The sequence below is a fragment of the Oryctolagus cuniculus genome, chromosome 19 (assembly GCF_964237555.1).
Source record: "Oryctolagus cuniculus chromosome 19, mOryCun1.1, whole genome shotgun sequence".
Taxonomy (NCBI): Eukaryota; Metazoa; Chordata; class Mammalia; order Lagomorpha; family Leporidae; genus Oryctolagus; species Oryctolagus cuniculus.
In genome coordinates, this window is record NC_091450.1 from 33,009,916 (window position 1) to 33,030,733 (window position 20,818).

A 20,818-nucleotide genomic window follows, 5' to 3' on the forward strand; every position below is an offset into this window, starting at 1 on the left:
CTTGGAGAGGCTACCGCCCAGAAGACCCCCGGGCGAGAAGACCCGCCGCCCCCAGTGCGCACGCGCTCGCAGAGGCGCGGCCTCGTCAGCCCCGTCCGTGCCGGCCCCGGGGCCCCGGCAAGTCGCCATGCCCGCTCCGGGAGCTCCGGAAAGGGGCTGCCCAGGGCCGAGAGCCCTCTTGACCGGGGAGACACAGCCAGCGACCCTCACGGCGCTCCCCACCCTCGTCCGCTGCCCCGAACGCTCCGCAGCTCGCGCCCATTGGCTGAGGCGTTTTCGTCATCGCTGTGCGCCGCACGGCGGCACGTTCCCGCGCCTTCGCTCTGACGACAGAAAAGCGCCGGCCTCGGCGGCTGAGGAGAGCGGGAGGAGGTGGCGGCGGCGGGAAGATGTAAGTTGGGGGCGGAATCCGACCGCATCCGAGCTGCAGGGGCCGCCCGCCAGGCCGGGAGGGTCGCATCGTGCAGCCAGCCGGCTTCTCAGCCCCGCGATGGCGCGGCGGCCGGGCGGCGCGGCACGGAACTCGGAAAGAAAGAATGTGGCCCGGGGCGGCGGAGTGGGAGGCGTCGAGGCCGCGGCCCGGAAGTGGTCGGGGCCGCCGCCGACGGAAGAGCCGCCCGGCTGGGTCCGCTCCGCGGCGGCGCTCCTGCGGGCTGGGGAGCCGGGCCCTCCCTGCGAGCGCGGGGGGCGGCGGGGCCGCTGTGTGGGACGCCCGGGAAGGCGGCGCGCGCTGCCCGAGGGGCGGCTCCAGCGCTGCCGGCGGGTCCCGGCGCCGTGGCGAGGTCGGGCCGGCGCGGCGCGGGGCCGCCTGCCGCCGTGCTGTTGGCGTGGACCGTGCGTGAGGCCCAGCTCCGGTGCGGGGAGGGGCCCCTTCTGCTCGAGACGTGACTAACTGTTCTCTCCTCTCTCTGGCTGTTGGACGCGCACCTTCCGGAGGACGGGGGCGGTCACCAAGGTCCCGCGCCGGGCCCTGGACTTGTGGACAGAGAACCTCAACCTTTGCTTTCTAGCTGCCGACCGCGCCCGGCAGAGCGAGCGCGCCCCCCGTGGCTCTTCGGTGTTCGTCCCGAGGACACCGGCGGGGCTCGTCCTCGGGCGGGGCGGGGCGGGGCGGGGGTCGCCGCCCTGGCCAGCGAGGTGGCCGCTGCTCACGGGGCCCGCGGCGCAGCCAGCCCGGGCTGGGGTTCAAAGGACGACTCGGAGGGGAAAACGGGAAATGCAGTTCCCGCTGGGTGTGGGGTGTCCAGTGTTTTCTAAGTGGATTTACCTGGTTTGTGACGGCGCTACAAGGCAGTTCCAGGTTACTCCTGGCGCGCTCGGTAGTGGCCGTGCTGCCCCGAGTGATCCCACGGTGGGGCCCACGGACACTGTTGAATTCAGGAATTGGGAGTGTGTGGAACTTCGGAAAATTCATGGAAAGGGGAGTTAAAAGATAGATTTTGGTGCAAAAAAATGAAACCTACGCATGTTCTTTGCAGATAGGTATTTTCCATGACCTTTCTGAGGCTCCCGGTGCGGGGAGGAGAGCCTCTGGAAACAGCCCTTTTCATGTTACTTCTGTTGGGCCTCAACCAGGTGCGGGGTCTGTTTCGTGAGTTCATTGGTTACTGCCTTTGAAAATGCTGGAAGGGGGGTTGTTGTCACCGCATTGCTGGTAACAAACTGGCGACCAGAGGCCTTAGAGAGGACAGTGGCTGCTGAGGGTCCACAGCGAGGCCGGGGCTCTTGGCTGAGTTACACCCAGGGGTTGTCCCAGGACACCAGCCTGACCGGGTGTCCGTGGTCCCTTATGGTTTGGAGGCAGCCATTCTGAAGAGGGCAGCCTTGGCAAGGAGCTGCCCGGGGATCCTCTGCCCTCTGCCGCTCGTTGGAGTGTCCACAGCCGGCCCTCGTATTTCCTGGGTCAGAACGTGGATCGGCATCACGTGGAAGCGCCTGCCCAGCTGCGGGGCTGCGGCCGCGCGGTGTGCGGTGGGATGAGCAGCCGCGCCTGCTCACAGGTCACGCGGTTGTGCAGAACCTCGTGGAAAGCCTGGGTGAGAGATGAGCGGTTTTGAGTAACTGGTTAACGTGACTGCTCACCGTGTGCTGGCGTCAGGCACCTGGCCAGCCCTTAAATGAAGTGGAGCATCTCGCCCAGTTTCAAGTGTCAGCTTCCCCCCGCACACACACTTGCGTCTTTTTAAAAGTTCTAACCATACAGAAAAATTGAAGTAATGTTTAATGCTCAGTAGCCACCACTGGGGCTCTGCGGTCCCTCTGTTGGGTTTCTTGGCGCGTGTGGAGCCACCATCTCGTTTTTTCTTTAAATCACAGCCTCGTGCGAATCTTTCCCCCTGCACACGTCGTGCTTAGCACTACAGTTTGCTATTGACAACTTGAGAATCGCTTTCACTACTCTCTAAGTGTTCGTGCTTGGGTAGTAAATGTTTTGGTGCTGATACCAACCACTTCTGAAACGATGTTTGTCTCCAGTCGTAATCCAGTGTGTCCTGGAGGGGAACCACAGCAGAGACGAGGCCTGATCCGCCAGCCACACTCGCGTTAGGCTTCCCTGTCCTCCTCGTGAGTGTGCTGCTGAGGGCCCGTCACCCTTAACGAAACTCTAGGATAAAGCGACGGGGACCACCCGCCGCCTCAGGGAGGAGCTGGGTGCCGGCTTGACCTGTGCCCCGTGGGGAAGTGGTGGCTGCCCCGCATGCCCTGGTCCTGTGGGTACCTGCTGCTTGCTGTGTTCCTGACTGCCTTCGTGTGTGCTCAGCTTTGTACTGCAAAGTTAATTTGTTGCCTTGCCAATTCGTTCACTCTCTACATCCTTTTATCTTGTTATTAGGCTGCTCTTTGGCGTAAATTGCAATCGATTAGGGACCGTTTCTCAGAGTCGAGTTAGAAGTGAGAGCTCAGATAAGTGAGGCCGCCATTGCCGCTTTGAACACCTCAGAAGGGAGGATGGATTTATCAGGAGTGAAAAAGAAGAGCTTGCTAGGAGTCAAAGAAAATAATAAAAAGTCCAGCACTAGGTAATCCTCCTGCCAGATTTTTCTAGTGCTACATCGGGGGTGCTCACCGCTAGGGACCCTGAGAGAGGGGAAGAGGAGAGTGCGGCCCACCGGAGTGCTCGGGCACCGGGGTCTCTAGTCTCCCGGACCCCCTCTTCTGGGTGTGCTGTTTCAGGGCCTGCTCGGAGGAGCAAGCGCTCTCACACTCTTCCTCACCGTGCAGGGCTCCCTCTCCTACCAAGCGCAAAGACCGCTCTGACGAGAAGTCCAAGGACCGCTCCAAAGATAAAGGGGCCACCAAGGAGTCCAGTGAGAAGGACCGCGGCCGGGACAAGGCGCGGAAGCGGCGCAGCGCTTCCAGCGGCAGCAGCAGCACCAGGTGGGGCGGGCGGGCCGGCGGCAGCCACAGCCGCCTCTCCACACGCACCTGCACGCTGGTGCCAGAGACCCCGGTGCCAGGCCGCTCAGGGTCTGCTCTGGGTGTACGGAGGGACGGCCTTTCTCCTTTCTGTGATGGCAGGGAGAGTGGTGTTGCGTGCGGCGTGTCCTGCGCTGCCGTGTGCTCACACTGCCCGGTCGGGAGCTTATCCTGGTGGTTGGAAACCGGCCCAAGTCAGTGAGCAGCGGCCTCCCGGGCAGAGCTGGCGGCTCTGGCTGCGCCGAGGGCCTCAGCGGGAGAGGCTTCTGTGCAGGCGGAAAGTGGCCGGGTCCTTTTGCCTGCCTCCAGGCGCTTGGGCAGGGGGCGCCTCCCTCAGGCGGGAGAGCGCAAGCGTGCAGACGCCCGGGGTCTGGTGGAGGAGCAGCTCCCGCCTGTTGCGGCGGTGACCCTTGGTGTCCTGCCTCAGGTCTCGCTCCAGCTCCAGCTCCAGCTCGGGCTCCAGCACCAGCACGGGCTCCAGCAGCGGCTCCAGCTCCTCCTCGGCGTCCAGCCGCTCCGGCAGCTCCAGCTCCTCCCGCAGCTCCAGCTCCAGCAGCTCCTCTGGCTCCCCGAGCCCCTCCCGGCGCAGGCACGACAACAGACGGCGCTCGCGCTCCAAGTGAGTAGGCCAGCCCGCGTGCCAGCCGGGCGGTAAACGCACCGAGTGTTTCTGTCCCGATAGGCTGTAAGCCGGGGTGACATGCATACACTGGTAGCAGAGTTTCCTTAGAAAGTGTTGGGTACGCAGGTAACTTCCACTAAAGGGAGTCCAGTGCGTTTTGAATTGACAGGAATTGTTTGTTGTGGTGTTTCATTGTCTTCCTCACTCAGATCCAAACCCCCTAAAAGAGATGAAAAGGAGAGGAAAAGACGGAGCCCGTCCCCTAAACCCACCAAAGTGCACATTGGGAGGCTCACCAGGAACGTGACCAAGGTGAGGGTCCCGGAGCCAGGCGGGACCGTGGGGGGTGCGGGGGTGCGGGGCTCGGCAGAGCTCTGGCTGACTCCGGAGTGTTACACAGGCCTCGGAGGCTGATCGCAGGATGAAGTAATGGGTGGTTGAATGAGCTTTCTTTCCTCCAGGACCACATCATGGAGATATTTTCCACCTATGGGAAGATTAAAATGATTGACATGCCTGTGGACAGGATGCACCCCCACCTGTCCAAAGGCTACGCCTATGTGGAGTTTGAGAACCCGGACGAGGCCGAGAAGGCACTGAAGCACATGGACGGAGGTCGGTGGCCCTGCTGGCGCGCTCCGGCCTCTGAGCCCTCCTGGGAGCTCTGGGGTTCCAGTGCGGGTGTGCTTACCAGAAACGTGTTTTTGTGGCACACTTGGTTTGGAAAAACATCCCACAATATGAGTGTATCAGCATTTTAGGGAACTTTCCATCTGTTAAAAGCTTAAATATCAGACAGGCTATACAGATATGCTTGGCTTTTCTCATTCTTTTAAGATTTATTTATTTGAGAGACAGGCACAGAGAAAGAGCGAGGTCTCCCATGTGCTGTTTGACTCCTCAGCCACCGCAGCCAGGGCCGGGCCAGGACCCAGGGACTCCATCCTGGTCGCCCGTGGGGAAGCAGGGGCCCAAGTACTTGGCCACCATCTGCTGCTTTCCCGGGCATGTTGGCAGAGAACTGGGTTGGAAGTGGAGCAGCCGAGACTGAACTGGCAACTGTGCGTGGGATGCTGGAGGTTGTAGGCTGTGGTTTCACAAACCTCTCCGCCATAGTCCAGCCCCTGTTGGGCTTTTTATTTCCTTTTCATTGCTTCTGAGTCATTTTTTTGTTTGCCAGTATTTTTAGGATTCCTTTGTTGAGTGGTAGGTTTGCTGAAATCACAAAACTTACTCTTAAATACTTGTGGCCTTCAGCTGCTTGTGATGTGTAGAGCTGTTTGTGTTGAGCAGAGTGTGTTGCTTGATTTTTTTTTTAAAGATTTATTTATTTGAAAGAATTACACAGAGGAGGAGAGGTGCGGAGAGAGGTCTTCCATCCTCTGGTTCACTCCCCAGTTGGCCACAACGGCCGGAGGTGGGCCCATGTGAAGCCAGGAGCTTTTTCCTGGTCTTCCCATGCAGGTGCAGGGGCCCAAGGATTTGGGCCATCTTCTGCTTTCTCAGGCCATAGAGAGCTGGATCAGAAGTGGAGCGGCTGAGTCTTGAACCCTTTTGGAAGGTGCCGGCACTGCAAGGGGTGGCTTTACCCGCTACACCACAGCACCGGCCCCGAGTGGAGTGTGTGTGTTTTTTTGTTTGGTTTGGTTTTTGTTTGTTTGTTTGACAGGCGGAGTAGACAGTGAGAGAGAGAGACAGAGAGAAAGGTCTTCCTTTGCCGTTGGTTCACCCTCCAATGGCTGCTGCAGCTGGCGCACCGCGCTGATCCGAAGCCAGGAGCCAGGTGCTTCTCCTGGTCTCCCATGGGGTGCAGGGCCCAAGCACTTGGGCCATCCTCCACTGCACTCCCGGGCCACAGCAGAGAGCTGGCCTGGAAGAGGGGCAACCGGGACAGAACCGGCGCCCCTACTGGGACTAGAACCCGGTGTGCCAGTGCCGCAGGTGGAGGATTAGCCAAGTGAGCCGCGGCGCCGGCCTGGAGTGGTCTTTACAGCACATGAGTAGTTGTGGATGACCATTTTTGTGTTGCCTTTCAGTCGGCACGGTAAGGAATGCCGGGCTTGCCTCTGCCCAGCTTCCTGCTTGCTGTAGTTGGGCTGGGGCTGAGTTCGGCAGCCCACAGGGAGGAGAGGGAACGCCTGAGTAGCTTCCCAGTTTCTGTGAAAAATCGCCTGTGGGTATTAAGTTCTCCCAGTACTTAGCCAGCTTCTCTTTCAGTTGACTTGAATCCCTCTGGAGTGTTCTGGGAACTCCGTGTGAACTGTGTCGCTCCCACCTGCTTCTGGCCTTGTGATTTGCCTCTTCGCTTCAGAGTCTGCAGTTGGCTGGCGTTTGAGACTGGGGAGGCTGGGGCTGTGTGTGTGTCCTCAGATGGAGTGGGTGCCCACTGCCTCCAGCGGGGGACTGGAGGAGGGTGGTCTTTGCTGTCGCTGCAGCCCTTGCCCTGGGGCTGGCTTGGCTGTGAGCCAGAGGCCGCCTAAGGCTGAGTTTGCTGAAGTTGGGCCTCTGAGTGCGCTGTGAACGCAAGTCCAGTTCCTGAGTTAGCCCGGGGCGGCACCTGGGGCGCGCGGCTGCCTCCATTCCCTTTGCCCTTTGTTCCCCTGCGTCCCCGGGGCCTCCGTCCTCCCTGCCTCCCTTCACTGCTTGCCCAGCACACTGCCCACACGTGGTGTCTCCGTGCCATCCCCATGCACCTCCCCCCTCTGATGCCACAGCCTCAGGGCTGCAGGAGCCTCCTAACAGGTGCTTCTCCGGGCCTCTCAATTCCCCACAGCACCTTCATGCCCTGCCAAGAAAGCCCCACTGTGCCCTGAGGCCCCGTGGTCACCTGTCACTTCTCTCCCCAGGGCTGAGTCCCATCCCTGGGTGCTGGCCGAGCTGTGCCTGTACTTCTGAGGGGTCGTCAGCTGGGACGTGCGGACCCTGCGTCCCGTCCGCTGTGCCTCGCCTAGGGTAGGTGCGTGCTCGATGCTCTGACTCTGCCTTTGCTTCAACAGGACAGATCGATGGCCAGGAGATCACCGCTACTGCTGTGCTGGCCCCCTGGCCCCGGCCGCCCCCTCGGCGGTTCAGTCCTCCCAGGAGAATGCTCCCACCGCCTCCTATGTGGCGCCGGTCACCCCCGCGGATGCGGAGAAGGTAATTCCGTTCGGGCCACTTTGATTCTGTTTGATTGCGACCCTCGTGTGCCGCAGGGACTGGGGCCGTCCACTGCTGCAGTAGCAGAAAGCAGTCGCAGCCAGGACAGATGCTGTTCTCAGTCTGAGCAGTGGTGTGGCAGGACCTCCCCCGGAGACTTCCGGGTCCTGTGACCAGCTGTGGGCTGCTGCCTTTCTGAACTGAGAAGGGGGAGTCCCTGGGCAGAGGCCACGTCCCGCCTTCCTGGCCCTCCCTGAGAGCCCCGGGGAAGCGCAGAGAGCAGAGCTCCCGAGAGGGGGCGGCCCGCCCTGCAGCGCCTGTCCTGGGCTGCTGCCAGTCTGGCTTGTCTCCTCCTCCCACAGGTCTCGCTCCCCGAGGCGCAGGTCTCCCGTGCGCCGGAGATCCCGCTCTCCTGGCCGCCGCCGCCACAGGAGCCGCTCCAGCTCCAACTCCTCCCGATAAGCAGAGCCAGCGAAACTCGTGCCCTGTAACTTGTGTCCCATCCTCCTCAGTTTTGTCGCTTTCCTAGCCGGAAAAGGATCGGTAGGAAAGGGAATTCCTCACTCAGGCAGGCTCAGAGGCCGCAGTGGAGACGTCTCTGCAGGTCGTCTGGCTGCAGCCCTGCTGGTGTGGGGTTGTGCCCGGACAGACGCCCTCCAAAGTCACCCGTTCCTGGTTCCCAAGAGTCCCTTCGGCAGGGACGAGCGAGGCCCCTGGTACAACGCAGCTCCACCTGGGAGTGCACTGACCCTCCCACAGGTGGCCTGGGCCAGGCCGTAGCCTGCTCACCCTTGCTGGGCACAGCTGTCCTACATCAGCTCCTGTTGGGCCGGAGGGTGGCCACGAGTGGCTCTGTCTCCCCATACTCATGCACGCCCTCCAGGTCCCGCGTGAGCCGAGCCCGCTCTGCAGGGTCGTCATGGAAACCCCCATTGGCACCTGCCACTCAGGGTGGGCCTGCTGGTTACCTTGGCAACGTGTACATTGCTCTTTCGGCTTTTAGTGTACAGTCAGTACTATCAAATTCCTGTTTTGAGTTTTGTAACTTTGTAGTGTTTTAGATACCTGTTGTGTTTGTGCTTTGTTGTGTAGATGGGAGAATTGTGTTGAATAAACCCAGGTTAGAACTCAGACTGGTCTGGTCTCACTGCCTCGCCCCTGCCCCTGGTCCCCACAGCAGCTTGCCGGGTGGCCTGTGGGGCCCGGGGTCCCGAGGGGCGCCCAGGAGGAAGGGGTGTGTCCACGGCCGGCATCTGGGAGCTTCCTACTCCACCTGACCAGAGACCGGAGTTTGTGCACTGCGTCCACTTCAGAGATGGGTTTGCACCGTGGGGAGGCACTGGAACTGCTGGAGTAGTGCTGGTGGCCAGCGCTGACTGGCCTCGCCCCCTCACCCTGCCTCAATGCATGGCCAGCGCTGACCGGCCTCGCCGCCCACTGCTCCCTCCTCGCCCCCTCGCCCTGCCTCCGCACGTGGCCAGTGCTGACCGGCCTCCCTGCCCACTGCTCCCTCTCGCCCTGCCTCGACGAGTGGCCAGCGCTGACTGGCCTAGCCCCCTCGCCCTGCCTCCACACGTGGCCAGTGCTGACCGGCCTCCCTGCCCACTGCTCCCTCTCGCCCTGCCTCGACGAGTGGCCAGCGCTGACTGGCCTAGCCCCCTCGCCCTGCCTCCACAAGTAGCCAGCGCTGACCGGCCTCGCCGCCCACTGCTCCCTCCTCACCCCCTCGCCCTGCCTCCACACGTGGCCAGCGCTGACCGGCCTCCCTGCCCACTGCTCCCTCCTCACCCCCTCGCCCTGCCTCCACACGTGGCCAGTGCTGACCGGCCTCGCCGCCCACTGCTCCCTCCTCGCCCTGCCTCCACACGTGGCCAGCTCTGTTGTGCCCTTGCGGGGTTTCCAGAGAGTTGGAAGCAGCAGGTGGTGATGAGCGGTGCCACCCTACCCCTGCCATGGACACGCTGGGTGGTCTGTTCTCAACCCCCAGGCCATGCTGCCCAGCGGGCAGCCTCCCTCAGGCCTCCTGGGTGTTTACAGCCCTGCAGGGCGCCCAGGGGCATCCCTGGCCAGTCCCCGCATGGTGGTCCTGCCCTAGGAGCGGGTGGACAAAGGGCCCACGCCCTGCACACCCCTCTTCCTCCTGGGGCTCCGCCTTACCGCGAGGGAGCTTGACCTTGCCAAAGCCAGAGCCCCAGGCGGGGTCTCTGGGGAGGGGTTCAAGTGCACTGGCGGCGGCCGGGGGCGGGGCTGCGGGAGGGAGGGGCGCCGAGCCCCGCCCCTGGGAGCGAGGCCGCACAGGGGCGCGAGACCCAGGCACGGTCCGGCCAAGATGGCGCTGGCGGCGGGGGCGCGCGGTCCCGTGCGCGCCCTGCTCCTCGCGGGTGCGTGGCCGGCGCCGGGGGGCGCGGGGCCGGGGGGCCGCGGGGCCGACGGCCGGGGCTGACGCGCCTCCCTCCGCGTTCGCAGGAGCCGGGCTGGCGCGCCGGGCGGCCGGCGGCGGCGGGGACGGCGCGCGGCGCTTCTCGAGCCAGCGGGTGCTGGTGGAGCCGGACCCGGCCGCAGGTGAGCGGGGCGCGCGGGGGCCCCAGGGTGCCGGCGGCTCGGTGTGGGGACGGGGGCGCGGCGGACGTGGGAGGGACGCCGAGGCGGGGGCGGGGAACCGCAGTTCCGACTCCTCGGGCGGCCCGCCCCGGCCCTGCGCCAGGCCGCGAGCGCCCGGGTCGTGGGGCGGATTCGAGCGTGTGCGCGCGTCAGGCAGACGTGGGAGCGTGCGTGATGCAGAAGCCGCGTCTGTGGCCGAGATGGAGTCGGTTGAATTCCGCTTCCTGCGAGGCGCCCTCGGCGGGACCCCGCCCCGGAATGGCCGAAGTGCGGTGGCAGTGGCGGCTTCCGGGGCTCACGGGCAGGGGCCAGGCGGGCCGGGGGCAGCTCCAGGCGGGGGCGAAGCGTGGAGAGACCTGTTTCCTGCCCTGAAGCCGGTTTTCGGTTCTGCTCGGCTATGTCCTTGAAAGAACAGTGCGTCCTGCGCAGGTTCACCTCTAACCTCGTGACCTTTGCCCCGGTGTGCCCCCTTCTGCCACTGCCCCGTCAGCTTCCAGACTGTCCTGAGCCAGGTCAGGGAGCTTGCTTCCGGGACTTCAGCAGTTGTTAAATACGCGCGAGCGAGAGAGCTGGCTCCATGTCCTAAATGCCGGCAGCAGCCAGGGCTGGGCTGGGGGCTGAAGCCCCACGAGTGACAGGGACCCCACTCTCAGAGCCCCCAGCTCTGCCTGCGCAGGCAGTGAGCCCAGCCCCTCCCCATGAGAGGCAGGCCTCCTTCGCTCCAGGCCCATCGCTTTCCTGAGGCGTCTGCCCTGGGTGCACCTGTAGCCAGGTGCCAGTCTGCCCGTTTGCCGTCAAGTCCCAGCTCTTGTTCCCAGGGGAGGGTGTGTGGGGCAGGCAGAGACCGCTGGGCCCGGGCAAGGCCACGGGGCCCACCCGGGCAGGCGTCTCCGAGGCTGCACGGCGGGCCGGGCATTGAAGGCTGTTGGTCTGCAGTCAGCGAGCTGAGCCATATTCACCACCAGGGTTGGGCCTTGCACGGTCTTTTTGTCTGAGATTTCTCTCCTGAAGAAATAAGACCAGTGCCTACTCCCACGAGGACACAGGACTTGGGACTCAAGGGAAGGACAGGGGAGAACTGACCGTGTCGACAAGGACAGAGTGACGCGGTCGGGGACTGTGGGGACACTGCCAGCTGTCCCTTCAGAAGAGGCGGAATCCTCGGCTGAGCCCGTGTGCTCGGGCTCGGGGTGGACGGTGGAGAGGGCTCCATCAGGCCAAGGACGGGCTTTCACTCCTAACGAACAGAACTGGCGGCAGGCAGCTGCCTCTGCGGGGCAGCCGGTCGAGGCCAGGCCGGGTGTCCAGCGGGTGGGCGGCTTGGCAGGAGGCCTGCAGGTGCGGGAGACCCGCAGCCGACGTCCTCGGCCACGGGGTCTGAGCAAACCCTCTGCAGGGCTGCTTGGCTCCTGTTGAGGACGGTGCCCGCCCTGGTGCCCGGGGCTGCTGGCAAGCATCACAGCCCACGGTAGGGCTCCCTCCCGGCCTCCTCCGGCTCCTGGTGGCTTCTTACCTGTTCTTCACCTCGGGTAAGGACTCCAGGCATCGTGGATCCTGGGCCACCTCACTTATGTCTTTTTAAATGAATTTCACGGCTAGTTTAGCCACAGGGGTTCGCCTGCTTCACACACACCTCCCCCCCGCCCCCTTTCCCATTTTGTTTGAGTGACAGATCTGTCTGCTGGTGCTGAGCCGGGGGGAAGCCAAGAGCTGGAACCCCGTCTGGTTCTCCCACACGGATGGTGGGAGGCTGGGGACTTGGGCCACCACGGCCACCTTCCAGGACGTGCGTTAGCAGGAATCTGGACCCAAAGCAGAGGTGGGACTCAAACCAGGCACCCTGAGATGCAGGGTCCCGGCCCCAAGCAGCACCTGAACCATTGCAACCAATGCCTGCTGCTGATTGACAGGACCCTGTTTCCAAAGAAGGTGCGGGGCGGGGCTTCGGCCCTGGGCTGTCCTGGACTCTGGCAGCCTCTGGGTTTTCTCTGCCTTGTCCCTCCGTCCACCGCCGCCATGGTTCCTGACTTCGCCTGGCCCTCAGCACGCTGGGTTCCGGGGACGCAGGCTCCTGTTGCCTGCTGTTTGTTTTTCTCAGGGGTCAGCGCCCCGGGCCACCTCTGGTTTCTGTAATGACGCAGGGCACCCGTTTCTTTGTGCCGGTGGCCTTGGCTTCTGTCAGGCCCTGGGGCGAGGACCAGCAGGTGCTCTGATGGCGCTGGGGGCGTGGCTGAACTTTGGCCTGATTCTCTGCTGCTGAGGGCTTGGCGGGCACTGGGTGAGGAAGGTGAGGAAGGCGGGCGGGCGCTGGGTGAGGAAGCCGCGGAGCCTGTGGGATGTCGTTTGGCTGATTCTGTGACTTACTCTGACGCTCTGTTGTGTGCTCACTGGGAGGGGAGAGGAGCCTGCTTTTCAGCATTAACAAGAGCTGGCCTGTTTTAACCCCAAACCCGATCATTCCTGCCTGCCTCTGCGGGGGCGGGTGACGCACTGGACCCACCCCCACCCCCACCCCCACCCCCACCCCCAGGTCAGCCACGCACTGGTCCCCACCCCCACCCCCAGGTCAGCCATGCACTGGTCCCCACCCCCCAGGTCAGCCATGCACTGGTCCCCACCCCCACCCCCAGGTCAGCCACACGCTGGGTCCCCACCGCCAGAGTCCGCAGCGGCTTCCGCCCCGTCTCCCGGCTCTCCTTGGCAGTGTCTCGCCTTCCCAAAGATCTCCGAGGAGACGTGCTGTGGGGCAGGACGCGGAGCCTTGGGCTGCAGGCGGGCTCCCGTGAGGATGGGCTGGAAGCAGCCTGAGGCCCAGGGCCAGCCAGGGCCACGCCTGCCGCGGCTGCAGGGCCTGCACGCGCGCTGGGGTGAGGGGCGAGGCAGGCTCTCCGAGTGGCACCTACAGGGTCTGGGCCCTTGTGAGGCCTTGTGGGTGTGGCCCCCGGCATTGTGGTGCAGCCGGTTAAGCCACCATCTGGGGGCGCCAGCATCCCGCGTGAGCGCTGGTTGGAGCCTCGGCTGCTCCACTTTGCATCCAGCTTCCGCTGATGGGCCTGGGAAGGCATAGCAGGTGGCCCAGGGCGTGGGCTCCTGCCATCCACGTGGGAGGCCGGATTGAGCTCCTGGTTTTGTGTTTTTGTGGCGTGTGTTTGATTTGTTAAGAAATATTTGAGGGGCCGGCGCTGTGGTGTAGCGGGTAAAGCCGCTGCCTGCAGTGCTGGCATCCCATATGGGCGCCGGTTCGAGCCCCGGCTGCTTCTCTTCCTATCCAGCTCTCTGCTGTGGCCTGGGAAAGCAGTAGAAGATGGCCCAGGTCCTTGGGACCCTGCACCCACGTGGGAGACCCAGAAGAGGCTCCTGGCTCCTGGCTTCGGATCAGCGCAGCTCGGCCGTTGCGGCCAGTTGAGGAGTGAACCAGCAAAATGGAAGACCTCTGTCTGTCTGTCTGTCTGTCTCCCTCTCTCTGGCTCTCTGTTAACTCTGCCTTTCAAATAAATAAATAAATAAATTTTTTTGACAGGCAGAGTGGACAGTGAGAGAGAGAGACAGAGAGAAAGGTCTTTCTTTTTCCATTGGTTCACCCTCCAATGGCCGCTGCGGCCGGCGCACCGCGGTGATCCGAAGCCAGGAGCCAGGTGCTTCTCCTGGTCTCCCATGGGGTGCAGGGCCTGAGCACTTGGGCCATCCTCCACTGCACTCCCTGGCCACAGCAGAGGGCTGGACTGGAAGAGGAGCGACTGGGACAGAATCTGGCACCCTGACAGGGACTAGAACCCAGTGTGCTGGTGCCGCAGGCAGAGGATTAGCCTAGTGAACCACGGCGCCGGCCTAAATAAATATTTTTTTAAAAATGTATTTGAAAGGCAGAGTTACAGAGAGGAAGAGACAGAGAGAGATCTTCCATCTTCTGGTTCACTCCTCAAGTGGCCAAAATGGCCAGAGCTGGGACAGACAGGAGCCAGGAGCTTTCTCCAGGTCTCCCATGCGGGTGCAGGGGCCCAAGCACTCGGGCCATCTGCTGCTGCTTTCCCAGGCCATCTCAGGAAGCTGGGTCAGAAGGGGAGCAGCCAGGACTCGAACCTGCACCCACATGGGATGCCGGCACCGCAGGCAGTGGCTCTACCGGCTGCGCCACAGCAGCGGCCCGTGTGTGTTTGTTTCTGAACGGGGCAAGTGGTTGGCCTTGCGTGTCAGCTGTTGGGACCCCGCGTCCCTCACCAGAGTGCCTGCGTCCGGAGCCCAGCCGCAGCGGTGACGGCCCGGCTGGAGCGGTTGGATTCAGCTGCCAGCTGCGGCCCGATCAAGTCCCGGCTGTTACGGGCGAGTGGGGAGGAGCAGGTGCCGGCGGCCTCGTGTCCGTGTCTCCCTCGTCACAGCAGGACAGTGTGTGCGTGTTCACACGCCGTCCCCGTGCTGTGAGGCGGGGGCAGAGGGGCTGCCTGAGGGCCCTCACATCCCGAGGGCGCTTACTGCAGGGACCTCGCCCTCTGTGCCCAGGAACCTCGCAGCCAGGGCCAGCACCCGGGACGTCAGCGTCCCACGGCAGAGCACCCGTGCCAGGAGCACACAGAGCTGCTCCGTGCCTGGCAAGGCGGCAGGACCAGGCTGGGGCTCCTGGCTCCCGGCATCGGCCTGGCCCTGCCCCGGCCTGGCAGTCGTGTGGGGAGTGCGCCGGTGGTGGAAGAGCCGCCTCGCTGTCTGTCCCTCCCGCTCCTGTGCTGGGTGTGAGCCTCCTTCCTCGCGCTTCCACTTAGGGGTCGCCGTGATGAGATTCAAGAACCCCCCCGTGAACAGCCTCAGCCTGCAGTTCCTGACGGAGTTCGTCATCAGCCTGGAGAAGCTGGAGAATGACAAGGGCTTCCGGGGCGTCGTCCTCACCTCGGTGGGTGCCCGGGCCCGGAGCACAGTGCGAGCCTGTCCCCACGCTGCCGTCACCCAGGGGCGCGCCGTGCCACCGTGCCCGAGGCACACCTGTCCCCAGGCCACGCCCCCACCTCTGGTGGCCGTGGTGTCCCTCACAAGCACACTGTCCCGCCGTGCGGCCTCCCTGATGACCTTCAGAGGCCCTGTGTGCACGCGAGGGCAGGCTCATGGCGCAAGCGAGCGCCTGCTCGCCTGGCCCACAGCCCTGCTCTGGCCCGGTTCCTGCTTTGCCCTGCTGTCCTCCGGAGCTGGGATGTGGGGGCTTCTGCAGCCGACGCGTGGCGCGAGGAGGTCCCTGGTCTGTGTTCCCAAAGGGCCGGGCTGCCGGAACGGCGCGGCGAAGTTCAGCACGAGAGTCAGTGCGGGCATGGGATGGCCGGCGCCGTGTCCCGCCGGCAGCAGCTGGATTTGGAGTGACTGCTGCTCCCCCCTCCACTGGGTGTTTTTAAGTCACAGAGCAGAGAGGGAGCCCGTCAGGACGGGGAGTGGACAGCGGTGCCCCCGTCCCCTGTCCCACACACGGGGAGCCCGCACAGCACACAGAGGGAACAGGGCCTTTGCCGCCTGCCCAGGGCCCGTGGCGGCCTGCAGGACCCACCCGCGGGCTTTCCGCATGGCGGCCATGGAGCCGTCTCGGCTGTGTCCTGGGAGTTTGTGCTGACCCCTGGTGAGCATCACCGTCCTGGTGAAACCCTTTGCCTGCCCGCTGCTCCCTCAGCGTCCCTGGGAGCCGTGTTGGACCGGCGTCCTCGCAGCGTGCCCCCTGCTCCTGGCCTGCACGGCCTGCAGCTTGCCTGAGCCTTTGGGCAGTCGGACCCCGTGGCTGGCTGTGCCAGGCGTGCCCGCTGCACCTGCGCTTGCTGCCTGGGTGTGCGCAGGTGCGCAGAGCGGCTGCAGGCATCCCGGAGCAGCACCTGTTCTCTTCCCCGGCTTGGCTGGAGAGAGTTCTGGGAAGTCGAGGGAGACTGGGGCCCCAGCTTCGGGCTCCTGGGGGAGCACCTGTCACTCTGGGGCCCTGGCCCTAATCCTGCTGTCCCCTGTGCACCGTGGGCTCCCTTGGCCCTAGTGGGGCGAGGCCAGCCAGGAGGTGGGCCCTGACGGGTGCCTGACCCGGGCCACGCCCCTAGGACTGCCCCAGCGTCTTCTCGGCTGGCCTGGACCTGACGGAGATGTGCGGGAGGAACCCTGCCCACTACGCCGAGTACTGGAAGGCCGTGCAGGAGCTGTGGCTGCGGCTCTACCTGTCTAACCTGGTGCTGGTTGCCGCCATCAACGTGAGTCCCCTCCCTGGGTGTCCTCCGTAGCTCACTGGGAGACCGCCCTGGTGGGTGGGGAGCGTGATTCTGCCCTGGGAATGTCCCCAAGGGATGGGGGTGTTCAGGGGCACTGCTGACGAGCACGGCGGGTGGGAGCGGGCCCCGGGGTCTCGGGGACAGGGAGCGAGCGGGCGGGCAGTGGGTGCACACTTTGGAAGCCTCGCTGTGGCCAGGCAGGAGGAAGCAGAGCTGCCTGGGCCCGCCCCGCCCCGCCCCCTCCCCTCCCCTCGGGCTGGTGCGGGCGCAGGCCCCGCAGAGCAGGCCGCTCCTCCTGCAGGGAGCCTGCCCGGCCGGAGGCTGCCTGATGGCCCTCACCTGCGACTACCGCGTCATGGCGGACAACCCCAAGTACACCATCGGGCTGAACGAGACGCAGCTGGGCATCGTCGCCCCCTTCTGGTAAGGCTGGCCGCGCTGGTGCCACGTGCCCCCGGGCTGCACTGACCCTCCGGGGAGCCCAGGGCCCAGGTGAGCCTCTGTGTGTGTGTGTCCCAGGTTCAAAGACACCCTCGTGAACACCGTCGGGCACCGGGTCGCAGAGCAGGCCCTGCAGCTGGGGCTGCTGTTCCCGCCGGCGGAGGCCCTCAGGGTGGGCCTGGTGGACCGCGTGGTGCCCGAGGACCAGGTGCAGAGCACGGCGCTCTCGGTGATGGCCCAGTGGATGGCCATTCCAGGTGAGGGGCAGCCGCGGGTCCCCAGCAGAGGGAGACGGCCCAGGACTGTCCCCAACCCCGGGCCACCAAGCGGGCGGCTTCCAGGCACAGAAGCTGGGTCTCACAGCTGCGGCGGCCACGGCTCCAAAGGCGAGCTGTGGACACGCCTCTGCCCGCCCCAGGCCTGCCTCTGTCCCTGTGTGTCTCTCCCTCCCCCTTCCCGTAGAAGCGCCTGCTGGTGCACTTCGGGTGATGGTCTCCACCTGTTTGCCCTGTAGAGACTTTGTCCAAACGGAGCCACACTGACCGGGTCTAGACAGGCGGTCAGGGGATGCACACGTGCTTGGAGGACGCGCTGCACCTCAGCCGGCTGCAGAGACGGCCGGGGAGCTGCGTGTCTGGCAGTAGAAGCCGGGCAGGTCAGATGGACAAAGACCACAAACCTGTCCGGAAAGAGCCGGATGGAGCCGTGCGGGGCGCAGATCAGGCGCCGAAACGCGCGGGTGCCCGCAGGCTTTACGGGAGTGGAGACGGGGCTTTCACAGAATTTCTTCATGTCGTAACAAAGATGGCTTATTTGAAAGGCAGAGAGAGAGAATCTTCCACCCACTGATTCGCTCCCCAAATGGCCACAGTAGCCAGGGCTGGCCCCAGGCGGCGCCAGGAGCTCGGTCCTGGTCTCCCAGGGGGGTGCGGCAGCAGAGAATGGCATGGGAAGTGGAGCAGCGGACTGGGCCGGCCCTGCAGAGACGCCCGCGGGGCCGCAGCCTGGGCCCCTGGCTCCTGCAGCTGGACAAATGCTGCTTGCTTGCTGCCCTTAGCTCTCAAGGGGCCGGGGCCAGGGCACAGCGGGCAAAGCCACCGTCTGCAGCTCTGCCATCCTGTACGGGCGCCAGTTCAAGTCCCAGCTGCTCCACTTCCAATCCAGCTCCCTGCTGTGGCCTGGGAAGGCAGCAGAGGACGGCCAAGCGCTGGGGCCCCGCACCCACGTGGGGGACCCGGAGTGACCTGGTTTCAGCCTGGCCGAGCTCCGGCCGTTGCAGCCATGTGGGGAGTCAACCAGCAGATGGAAGACCTCTCCCTCTCTCTTTCAAATAAACAAACATTTAAAAAAAATTAGAAGGAATGCTGTCAATAACATGATTCCATAGAAACAGGATTAAAAAGCGGTGTCTATAAGTAGCCTGTTTGTGGAGGCAGTGGGAGGCGGTGGGTCAGCTGACTGTGCCTGTCTCCTGGTGGCTGTCCTGGGCTTCCACGCTGCCCCCAGAGTGTGGACGGGGCGGGCCCCCCATCTGGCTGGGACCCAGGTGGACCCTCTTTCTTTAGAGCACGCGCGGCAGCTGACCAAGAGGCTGATGCGCAAGGCCACGGCGGACCACCTGCTCCGGCAGCGCGACGCCGACGTCCAGAACTTCGTCAGCTTCGTGTCCCGAGACTCCATCCAGAAGTCGCTGCAAGCCTACTTGAAGAGGCTCAGACAGAAGAAGGGCTGAGGCTGCCCTGGCCCCGAGCCGGCGCCTGGCCCCGAGGTTTTAAACAAGGTGGCTTTCAGTGTAAGATGCCTCCAGTCCTTTATTTTGTTGACCTTGGCTAAGAGTCTCTGTTCCCTGTAGCCCAGCACCCCCCAACCCCACCACCCAGGGGAGGGCAGCGTCGGCTGGACCTCGGCGATGTTGCCACTGTGGGGTGGACAGGGCCCGGATACGAGTACCCGAGGGTCCCGCGGGAGTGGGCATGCACGGCCCAGGAAGCTGGCCTGGGGCGTCGGACCCCGCTGTGCCGGCCGCACTTGGCTCACTTACACCTGTGTAAGGAGGGCCGGCAGGCGGCCTCCCCCGGCCCTGGGACAGGAGACGTCCTTGAGGGGCTGGGCTGCACGAAGGCTGTGCCCTGGAGGGGCCGGCCCTGAGAAAGGACACACAGGCCTGGAGCTGACCCGGCCGCAGCTGGCTTGTGTACTGAGCACCGCCGAGGGCCCCTCGCTGGCCCACACCCAGCTGGCCCTGCCCCACAGCCTCACCGGGGCCCCTTCCTCTTGGCCTGAGTCTGCAGGTGGCCTGCCCCGGCCAGGCCTGCTGTCAGCGGGACTTGAGGGTCACCTCCACAGGAAAGTGGTCGCTGATGGCCAGAGCCTGGAGGGCAGGGAGGGGTTGGCGCCTCAGGGACTGTGGCAAGGCAGTCTGCCCTCCCCTGTGGCCCTGCCTGGGAAAGCCGGGGCCCACAGAGGGACCAGCCCCTGGGGGTCTGTGGCCACGAGCAGGAGTGGAGGGTGGGGGGAGGCCAGGTGAGCCCGGGGGCCCCTCCTGCGTGCCTGCCCCGCGGGACGTACCTGGGTCTGGTCCAGGCCGAATTCCTCTTGGAAGTCGTGCACGGTGGCCGACTGGGGCTTCAGGCTCCTGCGCAGGCGGGCGCCGCAGGCCACGATGCGGTCGTAGGCGCAGTCCGAGTTGCCCACGGTGGTGTCCGCGCTGTCCGGGATGAGCCACTTGAAGACCTCGCTGCTGCGCAGGCGGATGGAGGCCCAGTCCTGCGCCCGCACGTAGCTGCAGTCGGCGTTGAAGTCGCCCAGAAACAGCATGTCCTGCGGGCACCGGCTCTGAGTCTGCCACCCGGCAGGGCTCAGGCCCCCAGGGCGTGCCCACAGAGCCCGGGACTGAGGGACGGGGGGCTTACGTCCGAGCCCCACTTGTCAATCACGTCCAGGTACACGTCGTAGAGGGCGTCGATCTCGGCCACGGCCTGGTGCGGGGCGGCGTGCAGCGGGATCAGCACCAGCTCCCGGGCAGCTGCGGGGTGCAGGGTGGGCACGTCAGCCTTGACACCGGGGTCTGGGGGCAGGGACCTGGGGGCAGAGCCAGCCTCACCGGAGCCAGGGGCCGAGAACTTGACCACGAAAGGCTCTCGGCTGAAGGCGTCCTCCGGGTCTGGGTACTGGTACGTGTCCACCACGGACACCGCGTCCTTCCTGGGAGCAGAGGAGGGTGTCGCGCTGACCGACCCCTCCAGCCCAGCCCCTGCCCGCGGCCCCTCACCTGTAGACAAACAGGTACATCTCCTTGTACTGGTCCCGGCCCAGCGGCTTGCTGCTCACAAAGCCGTACTCATGCTTGGACACGCTGCCGAGACACGGGCCAGGCCCCGTCAGGGCACCGAGCCGAGACCTGGGCACCTGGGCGGGGGGCGCGACGCGGGGCCCTGCCCGCCGCACCTGTGGATCTGCTCCATGAGCGCGGACACGGCACTCAGGTCCGGGTCCCGCACCTCCTGCACCAGGGCCACGTCATACCCAGCCAGGATCTGGGGGAGGAGCCGGCAGGTGCGGGGTTACACACGGTCACAACCCGCCCGCCCGCCCGCGGATCCCAGCTGCATCCTCATCCCGTCCCGAAACCCCACCCGCCGCCTCCGGCCTCACCTGGGCGATGACACTGCCGCAGGCCGGGTCCGACACTTTGCTGTCGCCAAAACTCTGGATGTTGAAGGCTCCGATGCGCAGAGCCGTGGCCCCGACGGCTGCCAGCGCCCAGAGCAAGGCCAGCAGGGCCCGGGGCCCGGCCATGGCCTGGAGCAGAACGGCTGGGAGGGACGCGGCTCAGTGGGCTCCGGCCACCCTGTCCCCGCTGGCAGCCAGAAGGCGCGTCCTCCCTGCACTCCCGGGAGAGGTGCCCAGGGCCCTCTGCCCCCCTCACTGCTGGGAGCCAGGGCCCCAGGGGAAGGACCCTGTTTGTCTTCTTCCCAGCCCAAGCCAGCCCTGCGGGACTCACCTGGTTTGCTGATGAGGTGGTGCCCGAGGCTCAGGGCTCCTGGTCCCAGTGGGAGTCAGGCTTCTTGTCCGGGGCCTGTGTGTGGCGTAGCAGCTGTGGCATCAGAGCCCAGCTGGTATTTGAGGCCTTGGCCCTGGCACAGGGAGGGGCCAGCTGCCCTCGGTCCCACCCCTTCCATCAAGATGGTGCCGGGATTCCCGGCCCCCATTCCCAGGGAGAGCCCCAAGGGCAGGAGACAGTCTGTCCTGAGCCAGCTCTGGTGCCCTGAGCCTGGAGTAGGGGGTCCGCCATGCCCACAGGCCCTGTCCTCCCCACCCGCCAGGGCCCGCTCCTTGAGGTGGGTCCCCTCCAGGGGACAAGGCAGAGGAATCCGGGAAGCCA

The 20,818-nt window shown here is 64.9% G+C and overlaps 3 protein-coding genes across 13 annotated transcripts; 2 read left to right on the forward strand and 1 right to left on the reverse strand.

The window, feature by feature from the left end:
• The first annotated feature begins 265 nt into the window (after nt 1-265).
• On the forward strand, nt 266-8,308 carry RNPS1 (RNA binding protein with serine rich domain 1). Of its 7 annotated transcripts, XM_070064113.1 has the most exons (10): nt 331-391; nt 1,479-1,575; nt 2,476-2,565; nt 2,834-3,020; nt 3,223-3,378; nt 3,845-4,036; nt 4,249-4,351; nt 4,501-4,654; nt 7,036-7,177; nt 7,540-8,308. In XM_070064113.1, exons 4-10 carry the CDS (start codon nt 2,950-2,952, stop codon nt 7,637-7,639), a joined length of 918 nt encoding a protein of 305 aa, XP_069920214.1. In that variant the 5' UTR covers nt 331-391; nt 1,479-1,575; nt 2,476-2,565; nt 2,834-2,949; the 3' UTR covers nt 7,640-8,308. The 7 variants fall into 7 exon arrangements, with proteins under 7 accessions (XP_051692178.1, XP_017195076.1, XP_051692176.1 ...); XM_051836216.2 differs by lacking the exon at nt 1,479-1,575 and having other exon boundaries at nt 315-391; XM_051836217.2 differs by lacking the exons at nt 331-391; nt 1,479-1,575 and adding an exon at nt 417-854.
• Nucleotides 8,309-9,405: 1,097 nt separating this feature from the next.
• On the forward strand, nt 9,406-18,230 carry ECI1 (enoyl-CoA delta isomerase 1). The gene is made up of 7 exons (XM_051836223.2): nt 9,406-9,558; nt 9,644-9,739; nt 14,533-14,660; nt 15,829-15,975; nt 16,295-16,416; nt 16,513-16,691; nt 18,000-18,230. The coding sequence occupies exons 1-7, from the start codon at nt 9,507-9,509 to the stop codon at nt 18,164-18,166; spliced, it is 891 nt and encodes a 296-aa protein (XP_051692183.1). The 5' UTR covers nt 9,406-9,506; the 3' UTR covers nt 18,167-18,230.
• DNASE1L2 (deoxyribonuclease 1 like 2) lies at nt 18,228-20,578 on the reverse strand. 5 transcript variants are annotated; one of them, XM_051836219.2, is made up of 8 exons: nt 20,438-20,578; nt 20,089-20,249; nt 19,882-19,970; nt 19,706-19,789; nt 19,538-19,638; nt 19,347-19,459; nt 19,003-19,254; nt 18,228-18,805 (listed from the first exon to the last, which is right to left on the reverse strand). In XM_051836219.2, the coding sequence occupies exons 2-8, from the start codon at nt 20,230-20,232 to the stop codon at nt 18,752-18,754; spliced, it is 837 nt and encodes a 278-aa protein (XP_051692179.1). In that variant the 5' UTR covers nt 20,233-20,249; nt 20,438-20,578; the 3' UTR covers nt 18,228-18,751. The 5 variants fall into 5 exon arrangements, with proteins under 5 accessions (XP_051692179.1, XP_008250198.1, XP_008250199.1 ...); XM_008251976.4 differs by having other exon boundaries at nt 19,347-19,638; XM_008251977.4 differs by having other exon boundaries at nt 19,347-19,638; nt 20,089-20,235; nt 20,438-20,546.
• Nucleotides 20,579-20,818: the final 240 nt, after the last annotated feature.